This window comes from Lactuca virosa, chromosome 8 (genome assembly GCF_052849685.1).
Source record: "Lactuca virosa cultivar CGN04683 chromosome 8, Lactuca_virosa_CGN04683_v6, whole genome shotgun sequence".
In the NCBI taxonomy this organism is placed as follows: domain Eukaryota; kingdom Viridiplantae; phylum Streptophyta; class Magnoliopsida; order Asterales; family Asteraceae; genus Lactuca; species Lactuca virosa.
Genome location: NC_136433.1, coordinates 234,191,871 through 234,204,084, shown reverse-complemented (window position 1 = coordinate 234,204,084; position 12,214 = coordinate 234,191,871). Strand labels below are relative to the sequence as shown.

Below are 12,214 nucleotides of genomic sequence, written 5' to 3'. Positions count from 1 at the left end.
ATGTGGGGTTCCCATGGCAGGCAGTTAAGACCATGTAGGGGTTCCAGTGGCACTAGGTGTAAGACCCTGGAGGGTTTCCATGGCTTCCTTATATGTTGTATGCATGGCTTATGTGATATATGTAGCTTTTATAGCTAACTTGATATGTGTTATGTGGATTGTGTGTGGGGTATGCTCTGGGGAACTCACTAAGCATTAGCTTACAATTTATGGATTTGTTTCAGGTACATCTGAGCCCAAGGGCAAGGGCAAGGCTTGATGACGCGGCGTGCACTCTCTCTCGAGAATTTTATGGGACACTATGATGTTTGGAAATAATATTATTTTGGATATGAATTTGAAAACAAATGTATTGGGATTTCATGTTTCATAGAAAAGTATTTGACTAATTAAAAATGAAAATTTTCTTTTGAAAAATTGGGTCGTTACACTAGAAATGACCAAAAAACTCTCTAATGGAGAGATCTAACAAACAAGTAATCAAGGTAGAGGCTTTTTACCTTCAAATGGTTGCTACAACTGAGTAGATGTCGGATCTATAAGCTCTTTCTCATTCCAAGCTCCTAAACCTTCAAGTTTCTCCAAGAAATGCACCAAACACCCACTCTTTAGCCTTGTACACACTCAAAATGGAAGATTAGCTCGTTTAGGGTTTTCTTCAAGACGATAGGGTGGTAAGGGAGGCTGGAGAGAGGACTTAAGGTCCTTTAAATAGGGTGAAAACCCTAAAATTTAGGGTTTTCATGCACAACCTCATCTCGTCGAGTTGGGTCCTCCAACTCGTCGAGTAGGCTTCATAATCCACGCGGCCATATGAGTTTCTACACGACGAGTTGGATACTCCCAACTCGTCGAGTAGGCTTTCTTAAGTGCGCAAAATCCCTAAAATCTCATTCCTGGAAATCAGGGTGTTACATATTTAAATGTCTCTCTCTCTCTCTCTATCACTCATGTCACAAAGCTACTCTACCACATGCAAGTGGGTCTACATGATTCAATCCATTACAAATTCATACATGGATAACTTTGCACCCCAACAATTATCTTCTGTTTTCTTCTGGGTTGTTATCATGAATTTGTATTGCGTTGAAATTTTTCTTGGGCTTGGGTAAATTATATCTCGCGTTGGTTCTCTGCTATTGTCTGGGTTATCAAGGATTTTTATATGCAATTATGTATGCCGAGAGTCTTCAATGAATCTTTAGAGGGTCACATCTTGTTAAGCGGGTTTCAGTGTGTTCAGTTGTTGATCCGGGTCTTTTTCGGGATCAATTCAGGGGTATTGCTTGGAGGATCTTTGGTCAGGGTTAGCGGGTTAGTTCTCCAGTGAACTCAGGGTTCAGTGGTTTTATCGTCTGTTCTTGTATGATCAGCAGTTTCCTATGGAAGAACTTTTGGGTTCAAGTACTACCGTTGCTAGGAGAGGAACGGTAGAAGGATATTCAGGTCGATGGTCGCTTGAATTACATCAAGAGGTCGGTGGCGATTATGGATAGGAAGGTAAAGACCTTGAGGAACAAGGTAGTGAACTTGGTCAAAGTTCAGTGGAAACATCGGAAAACTTCGGAATGGACTTGGGAGCCTGAGGTTAAGATGCGTGAGCATTACCATGATCTGTTCACAGAGACTGACTTCGAGGATGAAGTTTGATTCTAGTGGGGGAGAATTGTAACACCCGTTGTCTCATAACTAGAGCACTGAAGGGCATAACATACTGTCTACAAACATCAAACATATCTATCTCACTGATCACCAAACATAGCAATCTCTCATAACTAGAGCACTGACCTAGCAGGTCACTAACATATTAATCCCTACGGATCATAAGAACATAACATACTGTCTATCCTGATTCCGATCTAACAGATCATATCCACATGTAACATACCATAACAATACAACTAAAGGGCCAGCCTTGGTGCCTTAGACCCTATCGATATAGTGAGGATAACTCACCTTGCAGATGTCGTCTCGGTAGATAAACTTCAACCCTCGGATCACTGCCACAAACTCCACCACCTATTACCATAGTATAAACATACCCATAAGCCAACTAATCAAACCCTAGTTAAAGTCAAAGTTATCAGTCAAGGTCAGCAGTCCATGTTGACCTTGACTCGCCGAGTACCCTCGGCTACTCGCCGAGTTCCTTGAAGTACTAACTCACTCGCCGAGTCACCCGAGTGACTCGTCGAGTTCCTTTGGTTTACGATCGAGACCCTAAGGCCACTCGTCGAGCTTCCTTCTTGCAACTCGACAGTTACCCGCGCATACATAAATTGGGGCAACCTCAACCGACTCGCCGAGTTGTTCATCCACTCGTCGAGTCTACGACAATCTTCATCGGACTCGCCGAGTTGTTCTTCCAACTCGCCGAGTTCATGCCTATCTTCATATGACTCGCCGACTCGACCATGCGACTCGCCGATTCCCTTCAGTCCTTTTTGCCATATAGACTCATTTGAGCCATACAGCGGCTCCAAACTACAGATCCAAGCTTCTAAGGCATGCTTTTCACGTAAAGTTTCAAACTTTACGTGCATGCATAGCTACAAAGGCTATTAATGTCAAAGCCAAGCTCACAATGGGGGTTTCATACTCAAGGAGGCTTCATACATTACCAAATTCGGGGCTTTATGACTATAGAACCCCAGAAGGGTCCAGATCCGAAGTTACAACTTCAAATCTAGCCCATATCCCACTTCATCTTCTCAATCAAACCATAAAAACCCTAGATCTCAACCAAAAGAGGTCTAGAAGGAAAAGAAGAAAAGGTGACGACTTGATACCTCCAAATGATGCTATCTGAGGTAGATTTTTGATTTCCCACACTTCATTGCTCCTAGCCTTTTGTTCTCCAAGCTCTTCTTCTCAAAGATCTCCTCTCCAAAGCTTTAGACACACAAGAATGAAACACCACACGAATTAGGGTTTTCTGAGCTCTCAAAGGACTGCAAAGTGGCCAAAGGAGGCTTATGCTTCCTTAAATAGGGTGCAAAACCCCGGGATTTAGGGTTTCATCTGCCAGCTCCTACTCGTCGAGTCCCTTCATGGACTCGGCGAGTAGGCCATTAAATACGCGAACCTAGCCCGCTGCTACTCGACGAGTAGCGCAACCAACTCGTCGAGTAGGCCTTGAAACTAATTAAATTCTTATTTAAGCAATACCTGAGAATCGGGGCGTTACAATTCTCCCCCACTTGAACTAGACTTCGCCCTCGAAGTCTGCTAGAATAAACAACGTCGGGTAATGCGCTCGTATTTCCGCCTCCGGCTCCCACGTCCACTCAGATTCTCTCCGGTACTCCCACTGCACTTTTACCAAAGGTATTTCTTTGTTCCGCAAAATCTTCTTCTTCCTTTCCAAGATGGCTACAGGCCTCTCCATGTAATTTAGGCGCTCATCGACCTGTATATCATCCAGCAATACTACTGCCTCCTGATCCATAATACACTTTCGTAATTGCTCCTCAGGTAGCTCTAGCCTATAAGCCACTCTGCCAACCCTGGCAATGATCCTGAACAGCCCAATATAACGGGGACCCAATTTTCCCCTCTTCTTGAAGCGGATCACACCCTTCCAGGGCGAGACCTTCAGAAGTACCATGTCACCAACCTGAAACTCTAAATCCGATCGGCGTCTATCAGCGTAACTCTTTTGCCGACTCTGAGCGGTCTGCAGCCGCTGTCTGATCTGCTCAATCTTTTCGGTAGTCTGCAAGACTACCTCCGTCCAACCCATCACTCTGTGTCCAACCTCACCCCAACAGATCGGGGTTCTACATCTCTGACCATACAACAGCTCAAAAGGCGCGGCGCCAATACTGGAATGGTAGCTGTTGTTGTAGGCGAACTCTGCAAGCTGTAGATGGGAATCCTAACTCCCACCGAAGTCAATGATGCACGCCCTCAACATATCTTCGAGGGTCTGAATGGTTCACTCACTCTGTCCATCGGTCTGCGGATGGAACGTTGTACTAAAGTGCAGCCGCGTACCCAGTTCCTCATGAAACTTCTGCCAAAAACGGGAAGTAAACCTGACATCCCGATCGAAAACAATGGAGACTGGAACCCCATGGCGAGATACAATCTCGCTGACATACATATCGGCCAATCTCTCGGCCGACGAACTCTCCCGTATGGCCAAGAAATAGGCACTCTTGGTCAACCGATCCACGATGACCCATATAGCATCGAACCCCTTTGCCGTCCTCGGCAATTTCGTAATGAAGTCCATCGTGATCTGTTCCCATTTCCACATGGGAATCTCCAGAGGCTGCAGCTTACCATGCGGCCTCTGATGCTCGGCCTTGACCATTCTAAAGGTCAGGCACCTCTCAACATACCAAGCGATCTCTCGCTTCATACCTGGCCACCAGTAGCTCAAACTCAGATCGCGATACATGTTGGTGGCCCCGGGTGTATAGAAAAGTGAGACTTATGAGCCTCCTCCATCACTGTCTTCCGGACCCCTCCGGACATCGGAACCCAAACCCGACCGTGTCGGTTCAATAATCTGCGGCTATCCTGAACAAACCGGGTGCTCTCGCCCTTAATCCGCTCCAACTTCCAGTTCTCTGGTCTCATGCCCTCAACCTGAGCCTCCCTAATCAAACTCACAAGCGGGGAATCCACCGCTATCCTCATACACCTTGCTGGGGTAGTAGACCCAGCTGACTTGCGGCTCAAAGCGTCCGCAACCACATTTGCTTTACCATGATGGTAAAGGATCTCGCAATCATAGTCCTTGACTACATCCAGCCACTTGCGCTGCCTCATATTCAGGTTCGGCTGATCCATGATGTGCCTCAAACTCTTGTGGTCCGTGTATATAGTACATCGGACCCCGTACAGATAATGCCTCCAAATCTTGAGAGCGAATACCACTGCTCCCAACTCAAGATCGTGCGTAGGGTATCTCGTCTCATGCGGCTTCAGCTGCCGCGATGCATAGGCTATCACTCGTCCCCTCTGCATGAGGACTGCCCCCAGACCTGTGATGGACGCATCACAAAATACTACGAAATCCTCGACTCCCTCGGGGAGCGTCAACACTGACGCCTCACATAAACATCGTCGGAGGGTCTCAAACGCCCTCTGCTACTCAGGGCCCCACCGGAAATCCACCCCCTTCCTCGTTAGACGAGTGAGGGGTACTGCAACCTTGGAAAAATCTCGAATGAATCTCCGGTAGTACCCTGCTAATCCCAAGAAACTCCTGATGTCTGAGGGAGACTTCGGACTCTCCCACTGCATAACCGCCTCGACTTTGGCCGGGTCGACCAAAATCCCCTCCTGGTTAACGAGATGTCCGAGAAACTGGACCTCTCGTAACCAAAACTCACACTTCGAGAACTTGGCATACAGCCGTTCTCGTCGCAGAACCTCCAGCAGCTCCCTAAGGTGCTCCTCGTGCTGCTCTCGGGTCTTGGAATACACCAAGATATCATCTATGAACACAATGACCGAGCGATCGAGCATCGGTCTGCAGACCCGATTCATCAAATCCATGAACACTGTCGGCGCGTTGGTGAGCCCAAAAGGCATCACCACGAACTTGTAATGACCATAATGAGTCCGAAACGCGGTCTTCTCCACATCTTCCTCCCTCACCCTGACCTGGTGATACCCGGATCTCAATTCGATCTTGGAAAACCAAGATGCACTCTGCAGCTGATCGAAAAGATCATCTATCCTTGGGAGTGGATAACGGTTCTTCACCGTTAGCTTGTTCAACTCCCTGTAGTCGATGCACATCCTGTGCGAACCGTCCTTCTTCCTGACGAAGAGGATCGGTGCTCCCCATGGGGAACTACTCGGACGAATAAACTGCTTACCCACCAGCTCCTGCAACTGAGATGACAACTCCTGCATCTCTGGAGGTGCCAGTCGGTACGGCGCCATAGCGATAGGGGCCGCACCCGGCACCAGATCAATCCTGAACTCCACCTACCTCTCCGGAGGCACTCCAGGTAACTCCTCTGGAAACATGTCAGCAAACTCTCTAACCACCGGGACCTCTGAAACTGAAGTCTGATCCCTGACCCGCGTGTCCACCACACACGCTAAATAACCTGCACATCCGTGCTGAATATACTGTCGAGCCCTGGCGGCCGAACAAAACCCCGATCCTACTCTGGTGCCCTCACCATATACTACCAGTTCTCCCCCACTTGGGGTTCGAACTACTACTCTCTGTCCCTCACAGTCGATCATGGCGCCAAAACCGGCTAAGCCAATCCATCCTTACGATCACACATACTTCCCCCATGGGAATAGGAATCAAATCTATTGGAAATGATACCCCGAAAATCTTTAGCTCGCATCCCCGGTAAACCAAAGAAGCAGAAATCTCGTGCTCGTTGGCGATCAAAACTCGCAATGGACACTCAAGCTCATCCATCGACACACTGAACTCTCTACTGAAAGTCTGAGATACAAACGACCGACTCGCCCCCGAGTAGAATAAAACCAATGCAGGCAAAGAGTTTACTAAAAACGTACCTAAACACAGGTACCAACGATAAGAACAACATAGATAAAATAACTGAGACAGAAAATAGAAACATACCAGCAACCACATCTGGTGCTGCCTTGGCCTCTTCGGCCGTGAGCTGGAAGGCGCGCCCATGAGCCTTTGGAGGCTCCACCTTGACTGGCCTCCCGTCTCCCATCCTCAAAGTAGCCGGTACGGATCCTTGCGTCGGCTTGGCGGCGAGCTGCGGGCAGTTGGTCTTCACGTGACCAACCTGATGACAATGATAACAAATCCTCATATCTGCTGGAGGGGCAGACTGGCGACAGTCCCTGGCATAGTGCCCCTCCTTCCCATATTTGTGGAAACCACCTCCTACTCGACAAATCCCAGAATGACCCCTGCCACACTTTCCACAAGTGCGGCTCTGCTGACCCCCGGTCCGAGTATCAGCGGTCTTGGACCGCTTAGGTGCCGGCTGAGACTGTACCGGAACCTGACGCTGCTCCTTCAAATACAGCTCTATCTCCAACTCACGCCGCCTCGCGGCTTCCTGAAGATCCAAAAGAGTCTCACAACGTTGCGTAGCAACAAACTGTCGAATATCAGTCTTGAGCATACTCAGATAACGAGTCATCTGAGACTGCTCTGAAGCAAACTCCGGGCAGAACATAGCCCTCTCCGTGAACATACGAGTGATCTCCATCACTGACTCTCCATCATGTCTCAATGTCAAAAACTCCTGAGCAAGCCGCTCCCGCTCAACGCGTGGAACGTAGCGGGTGCGGAACATATCCCGGAACTGCTCCCAAGTAACAGCAGCTCGTTGATCATCAGTGTACGACCCTGTCATCAATCTCCACCAGTCCTTTGCCCTAAGCCTCAGCAGGTTCAGGGCACACCTGACCTTCTGGTCAGCAGGACATGAACACGTGAAGAAACATCCCTCCACGTCAGATAACCACCTCATAGCCCTGATTGCATCATGTGTACCATCAAACGTCGGGGGCTTCGTGTTATCGAAGTCCCGGTACTGGAAAGCCCTGTCGGCTCCTCCTCCAACCCCTGCTGCAGTTACAGCCGATGTGGCTGCAGCGGCAGCTGTCTCTGCTAGAGCTGCATATCGCTCATCAAAGTACTCAACCATTGCGGTCTTAATCGACCCAAACATCTCTGGCAGCTGCGCTCGGAATGCCGCAGCAATCTCGTCATGCATAATCTCCCGGATCCTGGCATCCAACTCCTCTGTCCCTATCTGTACCACGGGCTCAGGTGCTATCGGCACCTCCGACCCTCCGTCTCCCGATCCTGATCCTGATCCTGACCCGGATCCAGTAGTAAAACGTCTCGTCACCACCATACTGAAAAATGTACTCAAGTCATCAGATAAATAAGATAATATCGGGAGACGAAAACCCACAAACCCTAGGGGTTGTGACTTCCTTGCTACGCGTATGGGTCCTGTGCTTTCAGTAGTACGGGCCCATACTACCTTCCACACCTACCCATATTTGTCTCAAGTATCACCACAACACCCTAACACTATCATCAACATACTATGCGCTCAACCCTTACTCCTAGGGAACATCGCCTATCCCACAACTGATCTCACAGCTCCTCATAACCCACACATCCATGAAACTTTCATCAACCCCTGTAGTGCTAGTGCAGGCTAGTCGCACATAACACTGGACCCAATAGACTTTCGAATATCCAATCCTATCCGAAGACTGAATCAAACATTCTCAGGCTATAAGATCTTGATTACGCGCAGTCGTGATGCCTACACTAACGACTACAGTAATGATGTCAATTCCATATACAAGAAACCCTAGGCTAGCAGGCATCATATAATCAGGCAAGTCTATCATGCGATTCCTGAAGATCCCTAGCCTAGCACTAGCATGCTGTTCTATCATATCATAATATCAAATAACTGTATGGTATTTTGGGGTTTACTTACAGGCTCCGGCTGATCGTACCCTCTGCATCCTCCATCCTTTATTTTGAAAACCATTTTAGAATTTATTCCGAAAATTCCCTTGATTTGAGACTGGGTTCACACGAGTGTTTCCCCCAATTCACTCAAACCAAGGCTCTGATACCAACTTGTAACACCCATAAAATTTACGCCAAATTTAAACTTTTCAATCATAAATAAAACCCAATAGTATTGTTTACAAAAATGTTTTCAAATCTTTATTCGATCAGAGTGTCCCAAAAGCCAGATCATAAGGATGAGGAGTGGTACGGTCACGCCTTCGCCTTGCCATGATCTCCTGAAGTACCTGAAACAATAAACTGAAAACTGTAAGCCCGAGGGCTTAGTGAGCTACCCCCAAAATACCAATACCACACTAATAATACCATATCCGTAATAATCAATCAATCAACATGCATACTGGGCCATCGGCCTGACTGGACCGCCCTACATGGCCTACAGTCTAACTGAATCAATACCGAGCCTTCGGCATGACTGGACCGCCACGTGGGCCTACAGTCTCCACGGGCCGCTCATAGGGTGTGTTGGCCTTCAGCACAAAGCAGGACCGCCTCAACCCAAGCAACAAGCAATTAACCATGTGCGCATAACTAACATATACTGGCATATACAAACATCAAACATATCTATCTCACTGATCACCAAACATAGCAATCTCTCATAACTAGAGCACTGACCTAGCATATCACTAACATATTAATCCCTACGGATCATAAGAACATAACATACTGTCTATCTTGATTCCGATCTAACAGATCATATCCACATGTAACATACCATAACGATACAACTAAAGGGCCAGCCTTGGTGCCTTAGACCCTATCGATATAGTGAGGATAACTCACCTTGCAGATGTCGTCTCGGTAGATAAACTTCAACCCTCGGATCACTGCCACAAACTCCACCACCTATTACCATAGTATAAACATACCCATAAGCCAACTAATCAAACCCTAGTTAAAGTCAAAGTTATCAGTCAAGGTCAGCAGTCCATGTTGACCTTGACTCGCCGAGTACCCTCGGCTACTCGCGCGAGTTCCTTGAAGTACTAACTCACTCGCCGAGTCACCCGAGTGACTCGTCGAGTTCCTTTGGTTTACGATCGAGACCCTAAGGCCACTCGTCGAGCTTCCTTCTTGCAACTCGACAGTTACCCGCGCATACATAAATTGGGGCAACCTCAACCAACTCGCCGAGTTGTTCATCCACTCGTCGAGTCTACGGAAATCTTCATCGGACTCGTCGAGTTGTTCTTCCAACTCGCCGAGTTCATGCCTATCTTCATATGACTCGCCGAGTCGACCATGCGACTCGCCGAGTCCCTTCAGTCCTTTTTGCCATACAGACTCATTTGAGCCATGCAGCGGCTCCAAACTACAGATCCAAGCTTCTAAGGCATGCTTTTCACGTAAAGTTTCAAACTTTACGTGCATGCATAGCTACAAAGGCTATTAATGTCAAATCCAAGCTCACAATGGGGGTTTCGTACTCAAGGAGGCTTCATACATGACCAAATTCGGGGCTTTATGGCTATAGAACCCCAGAAGGGTCCAGATCTGAAGTTACAACTTCAGATCTAGCCCATATCCCACTTCATCTTCTCAATCAAACCATAAAAACCCTAGATCTCAACCAAAAGAGGTCTAGAAGGAAAAGAAGAAAAGGTGACGACTTGATACCTCCAAATGATGCTATCTGAGGTAGATTTCTGATTTCCCACACTTCATTGCTCCTAGCCTTTTGTTCTCCAAGCTCTTCTTCTCAAAGATCTCCTCTCCAAAGCTTTAGACACACAAGAATGAAACACCACACGAATTAGGGTTTTCTGAGCTCTCAAAGGACTACAAAGTGGCCAAAGGAGGCTTATGCTTCCTTAAATAGGGTGCAAAACCCCGGGATTTAGGGTTTCATCTGCCAGCTCCTACTCGTCGAGTCTCTTCATGGACTCGGCGAGTAGGCCATTAAATACGCGAACCTAGCCCGCTGCTACTCGACGAGTAGGGCAACCAACTCGTCGAGTAGGCCTTGAAACCAATTAAATTCTTATTTAAGCAATACCTGAGAATCGGGGCGTTACACGAAACCCTAAATTTTTAGGGTTGTGTCCCCTATTTAAACATCTTAATCCCCCTTGGACCTTCTTTTGACCATCCTTCATTCCTCTAATCCCCCTTAGAAGACTTGATTGTACACATTCGTCTGCAGTTTATGATCCGAATATTTTGGGACACTTTGATATTTCGATTATGATTTGTATTTGACACTTATGATTTTATTGGAATGGTTTTTATGAAAAATGTTTTTATGTGAATTTTAAAATAAAAAATTTGGGTTGAAAATTTGGATGGTACACGGCTAGATCAAATTTTTTTGGGGTACTAATCCTGAAGAAAAGTGTATGTCTTGGGTTAATTAGAAACTTATTTTAGCCAATAAAGTTAATGGTGGTCTCGGAATTGATAGTTTAATGCTTTTAATGAAGCTTTGTTGATAAAATGGAGATGGAGACTTGTTTCTAATCCTGATGCTTTATGGGCTAGTATTATAAAGTCGACTCAAGGTCAACATGCAGGTTTTAATGCTAATTATAGTTTGGCTACAAAAGGAGTTTGGTCGTCTATAGTGGATTCCATCATGAAATTACACTCTAAACATATTATTCCTCTTTCCACCTTAGCGAAATCTGTTGGAGATGGGAGAAATACCATGTTTTGGAAGGACGTGTGGGTTGAAAGTGTTCCTCTCATTGAGTTATTTGCTAGATTGGCTGCTTTAAATGTCGATTCTAATTGTGTTGTTGCTAATAGGCGTCAGGGTAATAACTGGCATTGGTGTTGGAGATATGATATGAGAGGAGGTGCTCAAAGTGCCCAGTTTCGGCCATGGTTGAGCTAGTTGCTAATATTCAATTTCAAGACTCTAAAGATTCTTGGGTGTGGAATTTGACTAATAATGTTAATGTTGATTTTTCGGTGAAAGATATGTGTGAGGTAATTGATGGCATGGTGTTACCTCATGGCATGGTTGAAACTAGATGGAATAAATTGGTGTCGGTCAAAGTGAATATTTTTAGGTGGATAGTTATTCTTAATAGCCTTCCTACTAAAGATAACTTAATCTCCTGAATATTTTTAGGTGGATAGTTATTCTTAATAGCCTTCCTACTAAAGATAACTTAATCTCTAGAGGTATTGATGCTCCTAGTTCTCTTTGTCCTATTTGCATGGATCAAGTGGAGAATGTTAATCATCTTTTTCTTGAGTGTACTCTTGCAAAAGCTTTGATTCAGAAACTCAGTCGGTGGTGTGATATTGACTTGTCTAAGTTAAATTCAGCGAATGAGATGTCTTTATTCTTGGAGGCTATGCATTGAAGTATGAATAGGAAGGATATCTTGGAAGCTATTATCTACACGAACTGGTGGTCTATATGGAACTTCAAAAATAAGTGTGTTTGACCAATTGAGACCTAGACAAGATAGGTTATTCGAAGATATTGTTGTTTTTTCCTTTAATTGGGTGGTGCATCGAAAGCATAAATTCTCTATTTTGTGGAATTTATGACTTCAAACCCCCATTTTGAACTTTATGATATAATAGTTTCGTTTCGCCTTTAGCCTCTTGCTAGGATTTTTTGGCTTTTTTATAAAAATTCAGCCGTTCAAATAAAAAATTAAGCGGGAGATAATATTTCCTCTTAACATTCTCTCCAAATCCAGGGGAAATGCGGTTTCTACA

General features: G+C 45.9%; 1 protein-coding gene across 1 annotated transcript; it reads left to right on the top strand.

Annotated features, from left to right (window-relative positions):
* The first annotated feature begins 11,359 nt into the window (after positions 1–11,359).
* LOC145131330 (uncharacterized) lies at positions 11,360–11,850 on the top strand. The gene is made up of 2 exons (XM_079066034.1): positions 11,360–11,550; positions 11,613–11,850. The coding sequence occupies exons 1-2, from the start codon at positions 11,360–11,362 to the stop codon at positions 11,848–11,850; spliced, it is 429 nt and encodes a 142-aa protein (XP_078922160.1).
* Positions 11,851–12,214: the final 364 nt, after the last annotated feature.